The 25136-nt window shown below is 37.3% G+C and overlaps 1 protein-coding gene across 2 annotated transcripts; it reads right to left on the bottom strand.

The window, feature by feature from the left end:
- Nucleotides 1–1585: 1585 nt before the first annotated feature.
- On the bottom strand, nt 1586–24946 carry parvg (parvin, gamma). 2 transcript variants are annotated; one of them, XM_055155624.1, is made up of 14 exons: nt 24838–24946; nt 23955–24020; nt 23368–23432; nt 20988–21090; nt 19315–19455; nt 16324–16439; nt 16181–16236; nt 14801–14884; nt 13948–13982; nt 13779–13840; nt 12143–12211; nt 11950–12051; nt 8601–8673; nt 1586–2731 (listed from the first exon to the last, which is right to left on the bottom strand). In XM_055155624.1, the coding sequence occupies exons 2-14, from the start codon at nt 24016–24018 to the stop codon at nt 2658–2660; spliced, it is 1044 nt and encodes a 347-aa protein (XP_055011599.1). In that variant the 5' UTR covers nt 24019–24020; nt 24838–24946; the 3' UTR covers nt 1586–2657. The 2 variants fall into 2 exon arrangements, with proteins under 2 accessions (XP_055011599.1, XP_020790921.1); XM_020935262.2 differs by lacking the exon at nt 14801–14884.
- Between the last annotated feature and the right edge of the window lie 190 nt (nt 24947–25136).

Raw genomic sequence — 25136 nt, 5'->3', positions numbered from 1 at the left:
TTTTTTTGCCATTTCTCCCTCATTTAAGATAAACTGTGATGACAAACTAAGGGCCCTCTCCTGTGGACTAGCATATGTTGTTTTACTGTTTTGGATTGCTGGGTTAAAGTGAAAACAAAACCAACTTCACTGGAGAGCAAAGAACTTGTGAGTAACACAGTCCATAGCATGTCAAAAACATAAATGGCCACCGTAAATGAAATGTCACTTACTGTATCTGTGTCTTCCAAAAGTGTGGTTTAAAGTTGCATTATGCAACTCAGGGGTCTCCAGCCTGTAGCTCAGGAGCTACCAGTAGCTCTCCACTCCCTTCTTAGTAGCTTGCCAAGAGATTTTTGAATTATATGTATAAGTCAAATTTGATTAATTACCATTGTAAATGTATAATTTTGGTTACATGCATGGATGCACCGATAAATGGATAACGGTTTATGTTCAATAAGCATCTAAGGCTGGCCGTGGCTCTTATATTTACTCAGTTTCTTTGCGACTGCTGAAATGGTTACAGTAGCTCTCTGGCATTATTATTTTGTAAAGGTAGCTCACTGGAAAAAAAAGGTTGGAAACCCCGATGTAACTTTTTGATCGGGGGTCTGTCACCTACTTGTTTTTACGACTATGTCATTATTCTGCCTGAATGTTCCTTAGGATGACAAACATTAAACCTTAGATTTATTCAGTGGGTGGTTTTATAGCTCAGAAATACCTTTAAAAAAAGCATTCTGACTGTGAGCAGGGTTGCCTTGTTCTGGTTTGGTCTTCATGAAGACTGAAAGGTTTCATACCATACTGTGAAACATTCCAGACAAAACATCTCCACGGAAAAAAAGCATTTGACAGACCCTCCAGAAAAGTTATGCAATGCACCTTAAATGCATGATTAGTGCCAATGCTAAATTACCAGATGCCCCTGAACATCTCCGCACCTGTTTGGTTCTTTGACCTGCATGTAGACTGGGACAAGAGTGGTTTGATTAGAATCCAGTTGTTTAGCACAGTCTGAAATCTCTCTGCACAGTAAATGGAGTGACTGATGGTGCATATTCACATTTTATACAAGTATTTTATAAACCTTTATCATCCAGCCCTTACTGAATACCTCATGAGGACACAAGGAAATACAAGAATGTGTTTGTAAGTTTAAAACTACGAATCAGTTGCCTTTATTTTGTATTTTTGATGTAGTCAAGTGTCACATAGAAATCAAAAAATCAAAAAGGCGTCTCAAAACAACATCCCTGGTCGTCCTCAGAGTCTTCATTAAAGCGAAGAAAAACTCACTTGACCTTGGTGATGGTGGTGGTATAAAGCTGATAAGGTTGAATAAGGATGGAGTTATTTGCTGTTCAGCTATGTGCAAGCAGAATGTTATGTTGTGCAATCGGCTTATATGAGAATAATATAGAGATGCTGTGTTGTATTGTGAAGGAGACATTAGACTAAATTAACTTGGGCTTACTTCATCGGTAGCTTTGAGCCTACCCTCATAAGGGATTAATAAAGTATACCTTAACATTAACTATCACCTAACTCCATCCAGCTTGTGATTCTTGGAAAAAATGTAACTCTTTAAAGCACCACTGTGTAACTTTATAGACAAAAAATTATGTTTTATTGCTCGAAAAACATAGAAAAGCACATGTACTGTAAGCAGGCTTGCATCTTCATAAACCCTATTCAAATGTACTCTGAAGGAGGTCCTACTTGTTGCCATGGAGATGTTATTGCTTTGAATGAATAAAATGTTCATTCAAACATTTTATAAATAAATAATAAAATGTTCATTCAAACATTTTATTTGCATAAAATGATCTATATCTAAGGGGAATCTTCACACGTATGGTTTTAACCTATTTTAGTCCTGTCAATGAAAGATTTTGACTCTACACAAATGGTTAAAAAATGAGGAGTAGTTCTTTTAAAAAAAATAATTTGGTGCTTCCTCTTATGAAACACAGCTATGAAGAAATGACGCAAGCAGCAGACAATTTTCAATTTTGAACATGTAGTCAGTAGAACTATTTCTTTTGAGTCTTTTTAGGTCAATATTGCGTCTTACAATGAACAAAATGTGAAATAATCATCTATGTACGTATCTCTGGTATTTTTACTAAATACCAGAGATACGAACCATAATGTCTTCCTAAAACATAACAGTAGACTTACCCTATTTTGATCCTGTTCCAGACAGTTGATTCCATATGGTCCGCACCCTGCAAAATGCCCTCACATAATATAACAACACCAACACATGGGTGCTCCAATTTAGTATTTTTTCCACAGATGTCTGCTTTCATAACAGCCTCTATGTTTTCACTTGAGGGGAAAAAAGTCCATTCGTATTTAAATGGGGCTTTACATTTTAACCTATTTTGTACAGTCTCATATTCTCAACTTTTGCTTTGCTTTGACTTTCAGATCTCTTAAACTTAATACGTGATGACAGGCATACATGTGCTTGATGTGAAAGATAAATCTCCATCCACAGTGAATTTTTCTAATATGTTCCCATTTTATCTGTGATTTCATGATTTACTCGAGTCTATAATCCAGGTCTCTTTGGTCTGGTCATGTTCTATTCTTTCAGCATCTTCAGGCTGTAGATCTCTCCATAAAAGATAAAACTAAATCTTTTCATCCTTTGAGCTGTGGGGCTTTCACTTCTCCTTGTGTTTCTTGAATAAAGCGTAGAGAACCTTCAGCGTGGCCTGCAACTCCTGAGAGACGATGTCTGCAGCACAAGATTAGATTCATTTAGTGAATTTAAAATCATCAAAACTTGTACAAATGATGGTCATTGCAAAATGATACATATTGAAAAAGCGCAGCACCCACACCCCCTAGTCCTCCATTTCAAGTGGGTTGGGTCAGACCCGAGGACAAATGCCAGGGCCGAATGTGTTTCTAGTCTGACCCTGACTACACTCTTTATAGTCTTCAAGGTGCATGGCACACGTTTTCTAGTGGAGGGTCTGCTACCTGCTTGTCTCCATGAAGATGTTATTGATTTGCCTGGAATGTTCCATAGTATGACATTAAACATATGCATCTGGCATTTATTCAAAACCTTATACCTTTTTGCTATATCACAAAGGGTGCGTTCATGCATTTATTTGGTCCTGGTCCTCAGTTTCATGTTGACATAGACTTGGTTTAGTCCTGTCCTAAGGCTAATGCTAAAATTAATATAATTCAGAACCACTTCATTAAAGGATCTGTATGTAAGAATCCGACATAGTTTTTACTAATCACAATTGTAATGCTGATCTGTTCTTCATTACAGAAAACTGGGCATGATGGCCAAGTCTTTTATATTATAGTTAGATGTTTTGGGTCTCAAGATGATGATCTAGTCTGATAGTAGAATGAGCCTCTCACTTGAGTTGTCAGCTGCAATGTTGAAATCCAGTTGGTTTGAAACTAAAATGCCTCTCTTTGATCTGAATGATCACTACCTAAACTCCAGCTCCTGCAGCCAGTCATAAAACAGTGCTAGTTAGTGCAGCCTCTGCAGCAGAAGCACTAAGGGAATTCTGGAGGTTCTGAGCTTTAATATGAGGCCTGGACTGTCCATATACTGAGAATGAGAAAAACTTCTATGTGTCATCTGTGAAGGTTTAGGCACAGGCAACAGAGCTTGATTGATCTGAGTTGTGATTGTGTGTTTAAAACATTGACGGCACAGGCTACATACAGATCCTTTAATTTCATTTCTGTTATATTTAGTTTCGTCTTTTTTCCCCTTGTCGTCTAAACCAAGGGCATGCCGAGAAGCAGAATGTGCTCTCTGGGTGGTTCAGAGACACGTCTAAAAGTGTGAGCTAATCGATGTTGGATGGATTCTCTCCACTTCCCCTGTGGATCCATCACGGACACTGTGCTCTATAGGCACTTTGAGTCCTATTCTCGCTCCTTACAATCACTCCGGTTTTCTATAAACAACCCCTCCCTCCATCAGAACTTCTCCACCTCAACACTGGAACCTCTAATGTCTCAATGAGGGCAATTCATCTAAGCTAGCAACCTGTGGAAAATTCAATTCATTTTTGTTTCTTTTTAATTACCGTTAATGAATGGAAAGTCCCACCGCACATGGGCTAGCGCAGGAAGGAGCAATGCACCGTAATTGGGTTAGCCGGTTCAGGAGTCGATCTTGCTTGTCACATGTTTATTCAGTTAGCGCAAAGGGAGGTCTAGCTAGTTGCATCAAGATGGCGTCTCCGTCTGGAATTTATTGATTGGATTTGCGTCTAATGTGTTTTGGGGGCTTCTGATCTATGACCTGTTGAGAGGGATTGGGGGAGTAGTTATCAGCTAATGAGGGTGAAAGCGTCTTGAAAGTGCCTGAGGAGTGGTGAGAGGATGACGCTGCAGATTAAGCTCTAACTGAATGTACCACAAGTCGAGGAACTAAATAAGCATTTAGTTTATAGTTCTTTAATATTTTTTCAGCAAAACATTCTGTATTTTAAAGGTGCACCACGTAACTTTTCTGGCACTGCTCTTGCTTGTCTCCATAGAGATGTTGTTGCTTTCACTGGAATATATAACATATCTATCCGGTATTCGATGTTATCAATTTTAAACAATTCTTTGGAAAAACATACATTCTTACCTGCATAATGTTACATTTAAAGCCACACTGAGGCACATTCCAGACAAAGCACTAATATCTTTATAGAGTCAAACAAGTGGCAGATACATCACACATCGCCTCACATAGTCCACCTTTAAAGGGGCTGTCACACCTTGACGATTTAGACAGCATATTCCAATGCATGAAAAATTTAGCAAATACACTGGTGTACATCAGATAAGTTATAGGTAAGTTTTGTATAAGTTATGAGCACGCTGAAGCACACTGGCAAACATCGACATACAGCAAGGTCATTGACAAATTTTGAGCATGCTGAAAATTTCTCAAAGTATGTCAGCGCATGCTTATACGTCCTGCATACGAGGGCCATAAGTTGTAGGTAAACCATACGATCGTTGACACACGTTGACACACGTTGACACACGTTGACACACGTTGACACACGTTGACACACGTTGACACACGTTCACACACGTTCACACACGTTCACACACGTTAACTGTAAGTTTCTCATAAGTCCAAATACGTTGAGATAATGTCCAGCATACCCATAACTTATGAGTAATGTGCTTTGAACCTAAGTGTAATTTATATGGAACTTATATCCAACGCATATTGATGTATGCAAATGTATTTGACATGTTTCGATGATCACAGAACTTAAGAAGTATTTTATAGCTGACTTGCCTTACAAACAGATGGTTTGGGGACTTTAGTCCACAGACGAAGCAGTGCCAGTACTTGAACATATAGGCTACTGTAACTGATTACTACACTATAAGAAAGTAGTTGCTAATTCGTCACATAAAACCAATTCGCTTTTATTATGACCCAAATTTTACAAAACATTTATTTAGTCAATATCAAGTCCTTTTAGTCAAAAAGGTGTTCTTGGCATTTGATTCCCCCCATCCTTCAATCATTCCACTGAGCCCACCTGTCAGGATCAGTGATCGATCCAAAGTGCAGCGTCCAGGGAGCCTTTTCCAGAGCAGAAATGGACTTTAGACAGAGCATTTTATAAAAACACCACCTCCTCTTAACCCACAGAGTATGAAAAAGGTCAGACTGGACGCAGTGCAATAAACTAAGCCTTTCAGAATTTAAACCATTGTGGGACAGGGGCATGGCTCGGTCTTTTTGGGTCACACTGGGTCATGCTAAGCAAACCCAGAAAACTATTTTAATATAAACTGGGCACTCATTTCATATGGTTGGTCTTTGGTTCAAGAGGATGATGGGGGAGTTTTTAGTAGTAATGCTATCTCAAACCCATAGTAATAAACATTATTTTAATATTTTGAGATGCCTTTGTCACTACTCACAGAGGATAGATTGGATTGACCAAAATGTTTCCTCAAGTAAAAGTACTGTTACACTGTCAAATATATTACTCAACTAGGAATATATAAGTAAGGTGTACCAGAAACCTACTCAGAGGTACAATATTATTTAAAAGTTTGCTCACGTAAATGTAACACTACCCACATCTGACTAGTCCAAACAAATATATTCTGTCATACAAATGTATTCCCAAACCACAATTTGAAATCACAGCCACATAGCTTGGCTGCAACTTTGCAATCCTCTCATACTAACTAGTCCATAACAATACTGCAAGGTTATGACCGGGGCATCTGACTGTATACATACAAAAACAGTGAAAAGCATTTGTCTATTCTGGCAGTAAATGTACTGGCACAGAATGAGCTGCTTGGTATCTTTATGTTGAATTCCCTGGACTCATTAGATGCATGATCTCTATATGTTGTAGCCCACATGAGCACAGACTGTTTCCATTTCTGTACAGCTCAGAGTTATATAATCCTGTGAAATATTCAGATCATAACATTTGGACTAAATCATTTGCTGTGTCTCTTGTGAATGGGTTATAAATAAAAAACATGGTTTTAAATATTCATTTTTTTCCTCAAAATTTGTACACAGTTAAACTAATTTGAGTCATTGTTTGAAATTGTCATCCACTGTACATCTATTTATCTATCTCCATCTATCTATCTATCCATCTCTTTATTTATCTAGGTGCATTTTTAGTTTCAGCCATGAATTAAGTAATAACTCCATAACTTACATAATGACTTGATTCATATATTTACATATTATTAATCAGTAATTTAATATTGAGGTGTGAATAAATGCCAGATTTTAACATGCCAGTGTGACTACAAGCTTAGATGTTAAGGTTGGTACCCAAAACTAAAAATAACAACAGTAACAACAATATCAACTGCTACTTGCTTTATCTTGTTGCTTCTCTTTTTCTTAAAACCATAGTATACAACTTTTTACAACAAAAACTACAAAGACATGTTTGTTTTATGGGCTGGCTTAAACTTAAACAAGCTTGCGTCTTTACTCTGAGTGGGCAAGCATCTCCTCCTGCTAGGCTTCCTTAGAGGAATTTGGATATATTCTTCCACAGTATGGCACAAAACCTATCTCCATGGAGAATGCTCAGAAGTATGCCTTTAACTTATTATTTATTTCCATCATGTAGGTAATGTTCCACCTCTCCCTAAGTACACACTGTATCTTTAAGTTATTGTCTTTTTATTTCTGTATTCTACATGAGTTTTATCAAGAAGGAAGAACTAAACATATGACTTAACATACATTTTATGATATAAGTGATATAATAGAAAACACTGCTATGGAAACACAAGCAAAATAAAAATGACACTTGTCTGTTTTTCCCAATGAGTTATTCTAGCACAACAAGTGACACATTCCCTGCATCTGTCTGTTTGGCATGACACCTCTTCCCATGAATACTGATGATGGCCCATTCTTCACACAAACACAATGACTGCGGCAGGTTTAACTGTCAATCACTTCCTCCCCATCTCTCCCTCTGTCTCTGTCCTCTCCAAATGGATGACAAAATGAACGATAATGACCTCCTAGCTTATCATAATAGTCATCAAACAATAAATGATTCATACTTGTTTCCATCAGTGCCCCTGCCTGCTTCCCTTTACACTTTGTATCTACTTTCATGAAGCGTATACAATATTGCTTTGCCTGGAATTTTCCATGGTATGACATTAAACACAATAATTCCTTCTGTGAACAGGGGGGACTCTCCACAGATCTGAATTGTAATGTAGCGTAGTGCTGTAACCTGCTTGTCTCCCTCGTGATAGATAGGTTTAATCTATACTCTGGAACTTTCTAAACAAAGTAATAGAATTTCCATGGAAATAAGCAGTTGGTGGACCCTCCACTACAAATATTATGCAGTGCACCTTTAAGATTGACACTAATATTAATCACTTCTCTATTTAAGATATTCTGCATAGTTTTATTGCTGGCAGAGGTGGGTAGCGCTCACTTACATTTACTTGAGTAACTTCTTGGCGTGGCTTTAGTCACCTTCTTGAGTAATATATTTGAGACTGTAACATTGTAATAGAGTTTTGGGTGCTAGTTCCAGCCTCAAGCGACAAAAGAGTTGAACGTCTGTGTTTCGTGTGCTGTTTCTTTAGATATGATATAGTCTTTGTCATTTTTGTGGTCTACCCTGAAAATGCCAATGTGTGTTTTATGACTATCCCATCACTGTCTCCCCAGAGAGTAATTTGTCTTGGGACAGAGGATCACATACTTTACAAAACGCAACAGAATAGACATCACCAACATCACAAGCACATTCCAGACACCATTCCCCATTAAACAAAAGTAAGAGACCAAAATAACTACGAATAATACACAGGGGGCCTTTATGTAGACAGGGATTTTGCTGTCTACATGAAGTTTTGATTGCACATTTCCAGTGTGCAGTTTTGATTGCACATTCCCAAAGCCTATATATACTTTGGATTGCAAATAGGTCCATGTGCAGTTGTGATTGCACATTCCCAAAGCCTATGTGCAGTTTTGATTGCTCATACTAAGTCTATGTGCTACTCTTGAATCACAACTCCTTTGTCTTGTTATTTTACCTGCTGGAACCAAAATTCTATATAATATCTGTAGTTCTGACCTTGTGGAGAAATGCTGGACACATCCATTCCTGCGTCTATGAGGAGGTCTAAGGCCAGAGTCACGTTATGGAGCTAGAAGACATAAGACAAGAAGTTGAGCGCTAAGCAATAGTGACAGATATGGTATCGCAGTACAGATACTGACAGTGATTGAAAGTGAACTGGACTAACATGTGATTTTGAGATGGAAATACAAGGACACCATCAGTGTTTTCAATATTACATGAAAAAGCTAAACACATTTCATTAGATTAGGCAGACTAGAGACTACTCTCTATCACAAAGTACAAGATTTTGCATGGATGTTGTAAAGTGCATTTTGTTGTTATCAGCAGTCCATTGTAGCTTTCATTGCATTACACACACTAAGGAACAATTAAATAAGATTACAGTTTTGGCTTAAAGGTAAGTCTTCTGGTAGAGTAGGAGAATGTTCTAAAGTATGACATTAAAGTATCTATTTGTCATGTTTTTTATTGTATTATACTTCTTTTTTCCAGGTTCATTGCTCAAAAGTACATTGAGCATATATTCTTTCTGTGAGTGGGCTTTGCTCTCCACAGATCCAACCAGATAAATGACATCTTTATGAAGATAAGCAGGTGGTTTCTGCTATAAAAGTAACACAATGTACCTTTACTGTCACACCACATATGGAAAATATTTACACATATTTCTTTGCCATGAAGGAAGCCTGATGTAGATCAAATATGGGTTTGCAAATCAGAAAATACTAAATTGTATTACAGTGCCAGAGAAACATATATATGGATACTCTCCAACACTAACCAACCCAATTCACATTATATTTTTTTTACTATTCCCATTGTCACATGTAGGTCTACAAGTTGTTGATCTAAACACTTTTAAACTGCTGTGAATAGCTTTTTTACAAGCAGAACAAACCAGCCCAGCACTGCATGCATGTCACAGCTTTTCACAGGGAACAAGCACTATAATGTATTATGGATCAGACCAGGCATGTGCTGCACAAGTCTTTTTATCACTTTGTTAAGAATTCAAAACCTCGTCACACCACCAGATCCACCACATTAGAAACAATACTTTTTGATGTTCTCGTCTTCTTGGTTCAAATAAGGCAGCATCAGAGATTGTTACAGGGAAGGCATGACATTAGTAGCAATTACTGCAGTCATGAAGTGTAAAATGATCTTCTACTACTTCATTTTTCTGACAAATCTGATAATAAGTAGTCTGTTTTTCTGCTTCAGTGGATGCAAAAAAAAAAAAAAAACATGCCCAAGTGAAATCCGATTACCAAAAACACCTGGTTAACTGTCGTAATTGGAAGACAATGAACACTGAGTTTTAAAGTAACTCTTTCAATTTTTAGTATTTTCCCTTTTATTTTTTGTCTCTTTTGAAAATTTCCCATGTCAACACCTGCAGGAGAGTGAACAATCAGAATAAACTCAGATGTAACTGTTCACATGCATACCAAAAATCTGATTATTATCTGATTTCTGAACCTTTAAGTTTATCTAAATAACATGCAGCAGTGGTGTGCAGTCAGGGCAATCAAGGGAAGAAGTGGTTGCCTAATAAAATCTAAAATTATTCGTGTCAAAAGTATAATTAAATAGTTTTGAATTATCTCCAAATAATCCCGTTTTTACTTCTGTCTGTTTGAAACATGGTTGTAGTGGTGGTGTCCTTCACTCCACTCTACTGGCCACTGAGCAGACTGCAGCACCTGCGGTTCCGAATGTCAGTAACTTGTGTTGTTTTGCCCTTCTACTGAGGCCTGGAGGCACATGTTTAAGAGTGCAGCTGTCTGCATGAGCTCTTACAACCAGAGACCAGCCAGTTGTTTTAGAGGTTTGCGCATGCGCACTGAGGACCACAGCTAGCTCAAACAGCGCTAAATAAAATATTCCTAGTACGTGCGCATGTGCAAGAGACAACAACAGCAGCGCTAACTTTCAGCCAAGTGTCTAAAAATAAAACACTTTTAGCAACAAGTCACTGTTTGTAGTTTCACATGTTAGTTAGAAATTAGAGGTGCGCGGATGGGCTACTTTTTCATCCGCAACCGCATCGTAAAACTCATCATCCGCCCGCTATCCATTTGCAACCAGTTTTTGACCAGTTTTCCAAACCGCACCCGCCCGCCATCTGCTCGGTCTCCTCCCAGTTGCTCCGAGTTCAGAGTTTTTTATTTGAGTAGTGAATCCGCCGCCTACCCGAATTTAATTAAAATATTTATTTTCGTCACATCATCAGCCCGACCCGCGGTTTAGCCGCGGAGTCCACGGCTGTAACTGCCATACGCGCACCTCTATTAGCAATACAGTCGTCCCTCACTATATCGCAGTTCACCTTTCGTGGTCTTGCTGTTTCGCAGATTTTTTTTAGTACAATTTTGCATGTTTTTTTTTTTACAGTGTATGAATACAGGTTCAGTCCGTGGCATAGGCAGCGCAGAAGTTTGATATAATCTCAGGTTAACGGGCGAGTGCAGTGCTGTACTGTGTGGGTGCTGCTCTCGAAAAATGGACCAATGCAGGACTCTGTGCTGCAGGGCTCCATTATGGAATAAATGAATCTTCGATTCATTACATAAAGAAGGAGGAAAATAACATAAGGATGACAGCAGAAATAAGTTTAAAGAATGCAAAAAGGGTTAACTGTCCTGTCTGAGAAAAGTGTATAAAGTGTGTGGTGAGGGGTTTTACAGCCTTAAAACAGATATAATAATTGTAAAATATAAAGTTGACTACTTCGCGTATTTCACCTATCGCAGGTTATTTTTAGAATGAAACCCCGCGATACACGAGGGACCACTTTGCAGGTCATCATTTAATCAAACAGTGAGCTAGTTTCTGAGCTAGTTTGAGTGAATTGGAAGATCCGGACAGAACAGTGGAGTTAGAGGTGCCAGGGCAGCAAGGAGCCCACCTCGTTTAAGTGTTTATGGAGGAGCGACAGTGTCAGTGGAATAACAGCACTATATGGAGAAACATGTGTCTGTTCTGGACCTACTCCGCTTTAGGAAAATACAGGACGTTCCTTCAAATGTAGTTTTGATTTGCATCTGTGATAAGTGAGTGTGAGTGTGCTGTTCTAATGCAGGGCTGTGTTTAAGGGCACGCAGTGGGCTGTATTATCAGTGAGGCTGTAAAATGCACCTTTCTAACCAGTGCACTGTTGTTGTTAGTATCTCTGCATGAATATACACCAATAGGTTGTGTTCTAAACTCTCAATTATATGTTGTCAGAATGTCAATTGGAAAAGTCACTGTATGGGAGATTTACTGGAATGTTCCCCATTACCATTTAGTTAAAATAGTGCACATAGTTTCACAAAAAGCATTAAAAAATCCATACCATTTCAGATTGATTGACAGGAGTCAGGTTAAAATCATGAAGTGGGATGAAGTAGCCCTCTAACTGTCCAATCAGCAACAGCAGGATTACACCATCAGCGAACTGGAAATAACAAGGAGATATGGGGTAGGGATAGCATCTCTGGAGAAGTCATCAATGCCACAGTGAATATTGTGCAATGTGTGTTTTTTACCTGTCTGCCCATATCAGCTACCTGCAGACCCAGAGAGGACATATTCGTGTTGACAAAGTGTAAAATGGCCTGAAAGAATTGGGAAGGAAGTTAGTACAGGAAGGAAGTGAAAGTAGGGCACAGGAGGAGATAAATCGTTGTCTGACAGGATCATTTTATACTGCCAAATTGTTGAGAAGTATTGACAATATAATGCATTTTTGTGGGTGATCAGTTTGTCATGAAGCATCAGGTAATTGATCCTAAATATTTGCTATATTAATAATGAGGAGACATTCCATTGTGTTTGGTTGGAACACGTCCAGTGACTATTTTTGTACATCTACGAGATAAAATTTGTTGTGTATTTATGAAAGATAATTTGTTTCTTTTTATGGATTTTTTAACTCATTAACTTAAATTAAAGCATGTTTGAATTATTTTTATTCTGAATTTTAGCTGCTGAAATTTTAAGTGTCTGATCCATGGATCTATTAAAATAATGGTCCGATCTAATTTAAGCAGGAAATGGTGCAGTGAAGCGATGTGATTGGTCAGAAATAGCCTCATCCAAACCTCATCTCTTTTATTTCTTAAGTGTAAACCCCGCCCACTGAGGAGAATGGCCAATAGGAAACAGCCTCTGTCCTCCTCACAGGATCGATTGCTTCTGCCTTGGCATCTTGGAGCTTTGTTGTGAAATTTTTCAGTGTGAGTTTTACACTCTGAATTTTGACTCCTGAATTTGAGGACTTGAAAATATCAGTGCTGAATATTTTAAAAGGTGACATTTTTATTTTGAATTTGAAACATATTGATTTAAAATTTCAGCAACTAAAATTCAGAATAAAAATGATTCAAACATCAGATTCAAACAACAGAGTTAAAACATTCAAAGTGAGAAATTCAGTTGTATTTAAAATTCTAAATCTAATGTAACAAATTATATGCATATGAATAAAAAAAAAATCCATCCAGTTTTATATCCAGCTAATGTTGTCTCAGTTGTGTAATTGTGTCTGTCAAACTTAAAGATAGTTTTCTGCATTTCCATGGAGATAACCAGTCCTCCTGTTAAACTGCACTGAGACATTTGAGGACTGAGGGCAGTACATTCCTGCAGCTAAACTTGAAATTCCCTTGAGATCAATGAAGTATCTATCTATCTATCTATCTATCTATCTATCTATCTATCTATCTATCTATCTAACTAACTAACTAACACTGCTTTGCCAAGGCAAGTTACAGGTCAAATCTGCGGTTCCTCCCAATAGATGTTTTTCATTGTGTTTTTTTAGCATTTAAAACATTGTTAATTGAATAAATGCAAGATACATTCAGTGACATACTGAGTAACATTCCAGGCAAAGCTATAACAAGCATGTCACCAACTCCCCCACCAGAAAAGTTACACAGTGCAACTTTAAATCTAAAACAAATTTACACTGCGTCAAACCTGCACCTAAATAAATGCAATAAAAGTATTCTTGTCTTGTCTTTGTGTATATTGTAGCATTCGTATTGTGGCCAGATTGATTCCAGATCCTAATTAGAAATTAGTTTACTATTTCTTTTCTGTCTTAAAAATATCGACTTTGTCCCAGTGCACCAGAGTCTTAAAACTACCTCAGCACTTCTTTCTTGCTTTGTCATATACCTGCTTGACTGTGTTGACCTTGCTTGTGTCCAGTCGGAGCAGTTGATCGATGGGATGGTCCCCTGGTGGTCACAGAGAAGAGGACGGTTAGGTCACTGTGGCTCTGATGTTTTTTTTTGGAACACATTCACAGTGTCACATGATCTCAACCTCTGACCGCACTACTCACATTTACTATTGCTCTGGGAGTCTGGGTCAGCGCTCCTGTAGGAAAAAGCCAAAAGTGAAGAGCAAAAACTGACCATAGCTGTATAAAATATTTTTGCTAAGTTAAAAATACTATGAACTGAACATTGTAAAACATTAGGTTAAATTTTATATGAATAACACTGATGCTTAGTTTCAATTCTGACGATTCCTTTTTGATGCCCCTCTTGCTCCTCAAGCTAAATTCCTCCCTTTTCAGAGAATTATCACAACACAATCAGTGTGCATCAGGCTGTAGTGTATTATTTTGTATCCTACTTTGTATATTTATGAATATTGGCTGTGCTAAAGAATGGGTAACATAGGCCTATGAGCTCAGCTTTGGATAGGGTGGTACTCTTAAAGGAGGATTCGAATAGTGCCTGGGAGAAATCGCAAGATTACTCAAACATGAATGCATGATATCTAAAACCTTTTGATGCTTTGATGGGACCATAAAAGGCTCAAAATAGTTGCATGTTGCATAATAACCTTTCTTTGAAATGAACTACCACTGTTTTTTCACGTTTTAAGTAAAAATCTGGTAGAGCACATTTCAAATATTTGACAATTACCGGTAGATATTTGTCACCAAACAATCATATAGCCAATAAACAATGTCTTTGTAATAGACAGTGTTGCATACATCAACCAGATCAGTCTCTTTAAAGTCCCTTATTTACTGACACAGCTGGTAGCCAGAGAAAATCCATGGGGGCAAACAACTGTTGTTAGCAACCTGGTAATCTAACCCACAACCTCCTTGTTGAAAGACAAAGAACAAACCACTCAGCCACTGTAAACATTATAAGACCATTGACAAGTTTGCCCTTCACCTGTGCTCTTTGAATGTAGACACATATACAGTACTTCTTCCTCTTGATAATATGAATGTATTTTCTTCAGTCTGTATTGTGACTCTGCAGGTAAGATAAGAAGACAAACAATCTAATCTAAAAGCACCCACAGTTTTAAGGCCAATATTAGTTTTATATTGCATCATGGCACAGACACAACACTGTCTGGTATAGTCTCATGCAATTTCCACAAAGTTCTCATCAATCTCCGCTTTCTACTTTCTACCCTTTCTCACTATAATGCACCATGACAGTGAATCAGCTGTCTTGGATAGAGCCAGAGAGGTTTAATTCTTAGCAAAACAATGTGCCTGATGGGATGAAAAATTGTCTCCCTCCCTGTCAGTTTCTTCCCTATAAGTTATTATACCACAAAATGCATATGTATTTCAGTCACTTTTCTTCTCAATCCATTAGATTTACATTACACTGCATAATGTAAAGGGCAATTATTTAATCTTAACCAGAATAAATTCAAATCAAATACAGACTTTAATAGTTAATTTTAATAGACTTTAATAGTTAATCTTCCTATAGGAAATAGGAAGTGCACCAGGAGGCTCTTCCGGCTCCTTCTGACCCTGGCTCCAATTGATTTACATTGGGATCTTGTCGCCCCTCTCTCTGTCACTGCTGCAGTGAGCCTCGTCATTTTGGACTTAAAATGTTTGTATTAACCTGCTCTATATGATCCTGAATTTTTTTTCACTATTTTGTCAGTCAACAAAAAATCCTATTCAGAACACAGAGCCTGGCTCCAGATTTGCTCCTGTAACAGTGAGCATCATGAGCCTCATTTGAGTGGTGCTGAACGCTATGGCTGACATCACACTCACCCATGGCGTTCACGCTCACTTTTATACAGTTTATGGCAAGGACACAACCACAGTATTAATCGGTGGGATCTGGAGTCACACCGCCAACCTGTGGGTCAGTAGATCTGACCACTCAACCAATGATGTTTATGCCAAGAGCGGGATTTGAACTGCCAACCTTTGGATCATTGGCAACCAACTCAGGAGCAACAGGAGCTCAACCAACTGAGCTCCTGTCGCCCTGAGCTACTGTCACCCAATTATTGTGAGAGAAATTCCATTCTGGGCACTTGCTATCCTCATTGTTATCTTGCAGGAAACATCAGAGGTATAATACTCCCTACAAAGAAAGCATATCCAGACTGTACTAGACTAGAGTGGAGAACACTATCACAATATCTCCAGGTGCTGGGTTTGTACTGATGGTAAATAAACGTCTGCATTAGAACTCCAATATGCCTCTTCTCTTCAACTTTTGGGCTGCTACATTTTTTTCTGCAACAATCATTATATAAATATGCCTCACTGTCTAAATGCAACTCACCTCTTCTCTGTCAACATCTCTTTATGTATCTCGGATTTAATCCCGTTTTTGCTCACCTGGAAGCACAGTTAATCGAAATACATGACATCAAAATCACATCGTGTTTTTGTCCTATTGAGCTTGGTTAAAAAGGCTTATCTCACCTCCACCACTACCACCTCAACCTCAACATCCGACGGTAGCTCGAGCTCCGGCTGGAACCGCTTCACCATGGCAACCAGCAGATGAACAGTGGCCAGGAGGTCTTTGTTGTGGATGACTGACAGACGAACAGGAGCGAACAAAACACATGGAATCAGCGAGCGCATGGGAGGAATGTCAAAGGGTTAGATAGGAACCGTATGGGAAAATACTGACTGTTATGGTTATGGAGATAAAGTCATAAAAGGGGTTTTCAGTGTATGTCAAGCATCATTCAAACCAACATAGTCCTGCTCAAATTCACATTTTGAAATTAAATTGAGCTTAAATTTGAATATAAAACCCATATAAAACCCTTATATACACACACAATGATCACTACAAGAAAACTGTTCCTATATTGAGAATTTGGTAGCACACTTGTTTCCGAGATATTCAAAATTACAATATTGAATACACTGTTATAGTAAAAAAAGTAGCAAAAACTAAAAAAAAGAGGGCCATAAAATTGCAATGCGCTCTTTCAAATGAGGGTATACAAATATGTTTGTGTTAAAGCCCAGCATCTAACTACCCCAAAATAGATATATTGTATAAGTAGCTCTTGAGGTGTAGTAAATAGGTCTGCTGCATGCGGTCTAGTATTTTATTGTCTGATAATCAGGAAGTGGACTTTAGTATGATAGTTTTTTGTTAGCTTTACCGTCATGGTGAAACTCTGCTCCACTCGATGCTCGGAATTGACAAGGTTAATTTGGAAAAAATTTGGACCTCTATGAAACTGTTTAACATTTACTACTCAAAGAGAACATTTATGGATTGTATTAATTGTGTATTAAAAGCAAAAAACGCAACTATAAATGTATATGTTAGTTTCAGTGTCCACCAGCGTCAGACCAAAATTGAAGCGGCTGCCAGGATGCTCAGTGAAACATCTTCACTCTAAAAACCTTTCCCAGTTGACAAGATTTGTATTTTTTCTTTTGCTAAGCCTGTTACAGCACATTTCTGGTGGATTACTATAATTTCATTTGCAATAATCATCATTGGGATAATCCAGAAATATACTGGGGTATCCATTATTGTCAGTAACAGCCACACACAGACTTATAGTGCAAGTCTCAAGATTCTTGAACTACATTTGGAAACAATATATTTTTTGTCACATTAGTTTATAACATAATTTAATTTATAGAAAATTAATGACCTTAACTAAGTATTTGTTTCGTTACCGGCCACTTGTGTTGTTGTAATATACTGTATCGGTTTTGCAAGGCTACATACAGTAAAGATTAAATGATGAATTGTGGCTTGAGATCTTTGTTATGCTTGACTGACAGACGAAAAGGAGCGAACAAAACACATGAAATCTTTGTGTTCAGAACAGGCCACAGCACAGGGAGAGAAGTCAAGGCTATGTATAGGCGCAGTCACTGAATTATACACAGGCACAATAGAAATGGGTTTGAAGGATGAGGAGGGCATTTTATGGAGTCAACACATTTAATAAGACCTTTTTATACTCAGTGATGCATACCGACATAGCGGAAAGCCATTTGTAATTATATATCTACAGATTTTGTTCATCATGCATCAATGGTTGATGAATTGTTGCACCACCTGAAAAAATACTGAGGTTTACTAGTACTATCAGATGTATACCAGGTTTATGACAGATGACAGCAGTTCTAGAAAAAGTCTGAAATGGAACTAAACCACACACAATTTGCCATGTTATAATGTTGTTACTGCATAAAAAAATACCAGGAGTTGTGTTTCCTTTCATTCACACATATTTGAGTAAGTCTTCATTATCAGTCTGTCTACATCTCCAAAGCTCAAAATGCTCTGTTTTACCCTGTGAAGAGATTGGCAATTCCAGGGCTGAAATCATCCAAATGATTCTAATAAAGAATTTAGTTTAAAAATAGAGTGGAGCACTTCCTGTATTACCACATGGCATCACAAGGTGAAACATAGTGTTTTGCATTTGGGAGAAGAACTCTGAAGAAGATCTCTGTGTTAAATGTGTGTGAATGAAATAAAACTCCAGGTATGTTTGTGAAGAGGAAACATTATAACATACATAGATCAGCAAATACAAATACATCTTTATATCTTTATATATTTGTAACCACTTTCTTCTGGATTTTCCAGTTATAGATTTTTGGCTGACTGACTATCCTGCCAACTGTGGGTCAATTCATTCTCATTTTCAATCTCAGTTCAGCTCTTCTACATTTCGAAAAGATATAAAGTCTTGATACTCTCTCAAAAAAGTTCAGATATGTTTTCGACACCAGTGCCCCAGGTGAATGTGTATACTCACAGAAATCTTTGGAGTGGTCTAACATAGGTAACATTAAAGTGCATATGTCAGGTTATTTCAATAAAATATAGTTAACATCATTATATTTAAGCTTTTACTATATAAAAAAAGTCTTGTCTAGTTTTAAAGTTTTATTGTGGTCCCGGGGGGAGGTGCAGGATTGCTACTGAATATGATATACATAGAGGTAATTCCATAACGGTTGGCTAGCAACTATAATATTACAAAAACTTTCTTTCTTAGACATTAGAAGGTGATGTTCAACATCAAATAATAGTACTTTTATATTACCATGTGAAGTTGGATCTATAAAGTCCCTCAGTCGTCCAGAAAGGTTCCATAGTGGTCCATGGGCATATACTAGTCTATGTGCTCTTATGCGTGTTTTGAAGATCATTCTAAATCTATTCAGAAAAGGTTTAGTTCTTTCCTGTGAATGTTTTTTTTCTTTGCCTCGATACCTGATGAAAATGTACTACAAATTAGTATCTATACTAGTTTCGATTAGTATCCCACCAAATCCAAGTAATACTTATAAAAAATATGAACCTGTCATGTGCACTTTAAATGTTGTTGTATTCTATTATATTTTTATATTAAATGCCACCAGGGCTGCACATTTGTTCCATTTGTTGCTGTTGTTGCCTGGAGCTTGGTGACTCACGTTGGACGCTCCACTTGGTCTGGTCCTCCTCCAGGCCCAGGTGCTGGCTCAGCTGTCCCAGGATCACCTCCAGTTTATGGGTCTGGGCAGCAGAGGTCAAGGCTATCTCCTCCACGGGCAACTTTACTTTGGCCAAACGCACTGCAATTAACAAGACTTCATCAGACTTAATGATGTTTGCAGAAAGAAAGGCAAGTGAAACAAAAATAAGTGCTGCTTATGTTTTTATATGCTCATTTGGTTGTTGTTCCAATTTGTGCTGCCTCTTTATTACAAAACATCTCAATAAAACATGAACAAAGAGTTAATTCACAATGAACAAATTGTTTATTAGGAATGATTCAGACATAGTAGGGAAGTAACTTCTTAACTAATAAACTACTACTCCCATTATTTTAAACCTGCCATTACATATTCTTTTTCACATAGCACAGGAACATCACCTCTTTTGGCAATGGTAGGAAATTACACTGCTAACAACAATTAGCATGCTAACTGTGTGCCAGCCTTCTTTCCTGGTTCAAAGGCAATAAAATGCTCCATAAATAGAGCTAAGAGCTTCTTCTACAATGAATCTGTACTGGGGCAAGACAATTTTAACTTTAGTACAGGGAAAAAAAAAAAAAAAAAAAAAATATATATATATATATATATATATATATATATATATATATATATATATATATATATATATATATATATATATATATATATATAGATATATATATATATATATATATATATATATTGTAATAACTCGAGTAGGTATAGCTAGGTGCAATCCAGTCCATTTTGAAGGTGAGGACTTTGCATTTGACACTTCTCATCTTCTGATATAAAAGTCATTATTGTGAATGGAGCACATTTGACAGAGGAGATTTGAGGAGCGGCAGTGAGAGCTCTCAGACGGTAGAATGTCCTAGTCCGTCTCACAGTCACTTATAAAGACTAGTACTTTTATTACAAGTGTACTTACACCTCAGATACTGTTATAATAATTCAAATCAAATCAAATAATTCAAATTGTAGGTGAAGTAAGTGGTAGGCTACTTTGAATGTGTACTCATTACTCAATTAAAAGTAATATCCAGAAATCTTAATTAAGGAAAATAAAATTACTCACCAATATGGTCATTTGTATTCCGTTACGCACTAAAAATGTACTCAAGCAATAGCTCTGAGTGTGGATAAGGCTGTAAGTGGAATGTATTATATGCATTACTTATATTGCGCTATGGCCCCTTCGAGTACAAGCATCTCAGATTTTACGCTTAATGTAATTGTACATTGTCTGTATAAATAAATTAAATGTTTACAGTTGGCTCAACAAAAGAAAAGTGGTTACAACTCTTGAGAAATATAGTTTAGATCCAAAAAACACCGGAACAATAACAGCAAAAATGTAAAATAATAAATATATTTTTAATGTTAGTTTATGCCAAAATATTGTCTTGTCTTGTTCTCATGAACCCAATCTTGTGTTTGGTCTTGTCTTGTGGGAATAGTGTTTCATCCCATCCCTGCTACTTACACTTCTACCACAAATGAGTGAAGCCATTTGAAACATCATCCCCTGCTATAAACCCTCATTATCGTGAATGGAGCAGATTTGACAGAGGAGCCAGGCGGTGTAGGAGCTCTTATGCTGTAGTGTGCATTAGCCTCTCACTCACTCAGCAGGTGATGGAGGACCAGTCCGTCAAACAGATCCTCCTCCAAAGTCTGGACCACAATGTGCTCCGGTTTCAGAGTGCTATTGATCCAATCCACCAGCGCCTGCAAATACACAAATCAACTCACAGTCAGAGACGCAGGAGCTCTCATCGTCATCAATGTTCTCTTCTGATGCAAAACCAGACGCAAACAGCATGAATCCACTTTCTTTAAACTTCACTCAATCCTCAATCGATATGAAGAACAATGATGGGTATGGGAGTGCTTTTTCTGGTATGGTGATTACAGTAACAGCACTTAGAGTAGAGACAACCACAAGTTTATAGTTAAATGGTTCTTATAATTCTTGTTGCTTTATTTATTAATGCCCTGGTTCAGTTATTTAAGTTAGAAAACCACCCCTTGCATTCCTACTGGACCGTTGTTTCTATATTATATTTAGTTCTAAGCTCTGAACACTAATGACACATGTAAATGTAAATCCAATAAATAAAAAACTGAAATATTGTATCAAATCATATTATCGATCATATCTACTTTTTTCATTGAGCAAGCAAACTAGCTGTTTAGTTGAGACTGGTTTGGAAGTTTTTGATTTCTGACAATATTTCTAACAGTCTGCCTAATTTTGGAGAAAAATAGACAGTAAATCAGGATGAAGGGGCCTAAACACTGCCTCATACTGGGAAATAACATCAATACTGGGATTATTGATGGCACTAAACTATGGAAGCTGGGGAAATCTGTAGTAACCCTGTCAGGCCAGCAAGTGGCGCTGTATATCTCAAAGGTTACCACAATGACAACCACACATTCAAGAACCATTATTACTATTTAATTAATCTTAACTTTTAAAAATCTTCAGCTATTCAGTCATAGTACGACTTAAGTAAGCGTGTGTATTGCCCAAGGACCCACCAGAAATTCTTGGGCATTTGTTACGCAAGCTTTCATCCAGCTATGCAACTTTTACCTCCTATAATTAATTTTATTTTATCATTATTTAAAAGAAATTCCAGTTATCGACTCATACTTGACCATTCCACAACAGACTTTAACTTGACTCGTACAGCCTCGTGTTGCTATCGTCTTTCCTCATCTAAACCTGTTACCGTGTGAACTGTCAGCTCCCCTGCTCCGCTTTGGAATCTGTCTGCCATCACGACGTATAATTAAGTTCATTAAAATTTCACCCATCTTCCACCTCTCTCCCGGCATCAGATATAATTCATGGCCTCCCTTCAGAAGAACACATGGGGTACAGTCGTGTCAGCCCTGTAATGTATTTCTTATGTTGCTTTTATAATGCGCATAAGACACAATGTACTGAGTCACAGCTTTAGGAAGGAGCCTTTAAGATGACATACTATGTTTTTGAGGCAGTACTTAGCAACTATAGATCATATGCCACGTTTTCTTCACTGTATGTCACAATATTGTTCTAAAATGGCTTAAAACAGACAGACCTGTTGACTTCCTGTTCTTTCTTTTTTTTGGAATGATCACAACTTAATACAGTGGGTGGAGATAGGGGGTAGGCGAAAACAGAAATTTTTTGTGCATTCATAGAGTGCTGGACAACACAGGACTACTCAAAGATGAATGAGTCAATCAAAAATACAAAGCAGTATAGGTAATAAACAGGTTAAACACTGTTTAAAGTGGGTTTTACATAATATGTCCCCTTTTACAAAATATGTTTTATTTTTGAATATAATAATTAACCCAGACGTTTTGCAAAGAATTTCACACTATTTTGAAAAACTACATATACATATATATACTGTACATATGTATAAATCCACTGTTCACAACTAGGTAATGGTATATTTCAGATTTCTGAGCCTGGGACACAGTCAAGGAATACATGTTATCCATTGTAACATAAGACCTTAGGAGAGGCTTAGGAGAGCTCCATTTGTCTATGTTCTTTAGTTATCTTGTTACGCTGCTATGTTATGCTTCCTCTTTCACCCTAATTTATATTGTCAAAGGTGCACTATGTTCATTTGAAGGGTCTACTTCCAGCCTGTCTCCATGGAGATGTTTTTGCTTTGATAGAATGTTCCATTGTATGGCATAATTGGCATTTCACTTTCTCTGTCTCCATGAAGAGAAGCAGGGTTTTGACACCAGGCCAGGCCATGTTTTTCAAGGTATGTTTTAGCAACAAAAAAGTCCTTGTAATTGAACTACAGCATGAAAGTCAAGTTAAATGCCATATGGTGAAACAATTTAAGCACAGCAATAACATCTCCAAAAAGACAAGCATGTGGCGGGTACCCCAACATAAGTTACATAATGTGCCTTAATGATTTGCTGAATATAAATGTAAAAACATGCTACATTCAAAATAAGATTAGTTATATTAATTCTTACTTCTTTGAGATCTATGAGCTTTGAGTCTTTCAAGGAGGTTGGTTGAATCAGCTTCCTCTTCTCCCCTGCGTGAGTACACAAAATATCTTTTAGTCAGCTCTGTTATTTTTAGACATGTTATTCTGCAGTTCTAAATGCACATGGCTTTATTGAGCTTATGAGAGTTTTAATAGAGCAAGTGTTGTACCCCTGCTGTCACTGGTGAAGTTATTTTAGTCACTCTTGTGCAATTGTGAAAGGCTTTGTTTGAGCTGAGCACAGACTACGCCAAATTAGTACAAGCAACAGTTGGGCAGAGCTTCTATTTTTGTGCTTTCGTGCCACACTTATAAGAGTTCCCTTAAGGATAATAACAATGCTTAAATTGTGTGGTTGAACTAAATTTATTTTAGAAGTAGCAAAGATCAACTAGGGCAATCAAATGTGCATCATGGGTGCCACTGTTAAAGAGAAATAAATCAACATATTTATATCAAATGTGCACTGTGTAACTTGTTTTTCAATAGAGACAAGCTGAACTTGAACAACACACAGAAAAGTTACACAATGTCTCTTTAAATAACATTGCATGTGTAGACTTAACTTACCAATGAAAAATTCAGGGTCTTCACTCTGTGGCTCTTGGGCATATTCAAAGATGTCTGCCTCCATTGCTTCAGAGGGAACAAATATATAAATAATAAATAAATGAATGTACTAACCTTGGATTCTAACCCCTTAATTAAAAAGTTTAGAAGCCTTAATCATGCTTAATAAACAATTTGTTCATTATTAATTAAAACACTGTACCTGAGTTCACTGTCTGAAAGAATGGTTTGCAGTGATCCAAAGTTATTCCTGACTTTTCTTATGTATTCTGAACATCCTGCAACTTTCAGAGGCAGGTTTTGCTGTCATGCTAATGCTAACAACAACTAGCATGCTAACTGTGCACATACAGCAGCATACAGCAGATTTTTTTTTGAAATGGTTATATAATAAAAACATGCATACTACAGCGAAGGTACAGTGACCTTAAGGTGTAAATATTTTTTTGTAGTATGCTCAAGTATCTTAAACTAGACTGGTTCTTGATTTGACTTTCATTTTGATCAAAGCTGAAGGCTGTACTGCAAAAAAAGCATGAATGATATTTTGACCACTTCATGTTTTCTTCTTGGAGTGTTTTCCCCAACAGTTCAAAAACGTGTCAAAATGCTAAGTAGAAGATGTTTCCTCATTTCCTATCAATTGCAAATGCGTGTTCACTAAACTACAGCATTTTGAAATTCATGAGTAGGAAACAGCCCAAATACCAATTGAAGGAACAGCGTTTGAAGAATAGCTGTATGTCAAACTCTGTTACTTCCTGGTGATATGAAGCAGGTAGCAATATGTTGTTTTGATGCTGTTGTGGCTTTCTTTTCCTGAGGTTAACTGTAACTTTCAAATAGGGTCGCAAAGAGAAAAATAGTTCAGGAACAAGCTTACCGTGGGCAGAATGTAAGTATGACACGAGCAAATCTGAAGTTCCTCTGATGTCTAGACAAGAGCAGAGCTGTCAAAACAGTGATGCAGGAAGCAGGGGGTGGGGTCCAGACTGAAGTGAGTGTTATAAAGGCTGTCAAAATAAGGGCAAATAAGAGATCATATAGTCCGAAAGGGAGATAAGCAGAAATAAGAAACAGGTTAAGTATTTTGACACCTGTTGTATCTTATAGTACTGTTATAATGCAATGGAACCTTTAAAGAAATATCAAATATTTAATAAAAATGATTTCTAAATTTAC

Source organism: Boleophthalmus pectinirostris, unplaced genomic scaffold, assembly GCF_026225935.1.
Source record: "Boleophthalmus pectinirostris isolate CB_2022bp ecotype Guang Dong unplaced genomic scaffold, ASM2622593v1 HiC_scaffold_2, whole genome shotgun sequence".
Lineage (NCBI taxonomy): Eukaryota > Metazoa > Chordata > Actinopteri > Gobiiformes > Gobiidae > Boleophthalmus > Boleophthalmus pectinirostris.
Note: the sequence above shows the minus strand (reverse complement) of the source record. Positions and strands in the feature narration are given on the sequence as shown.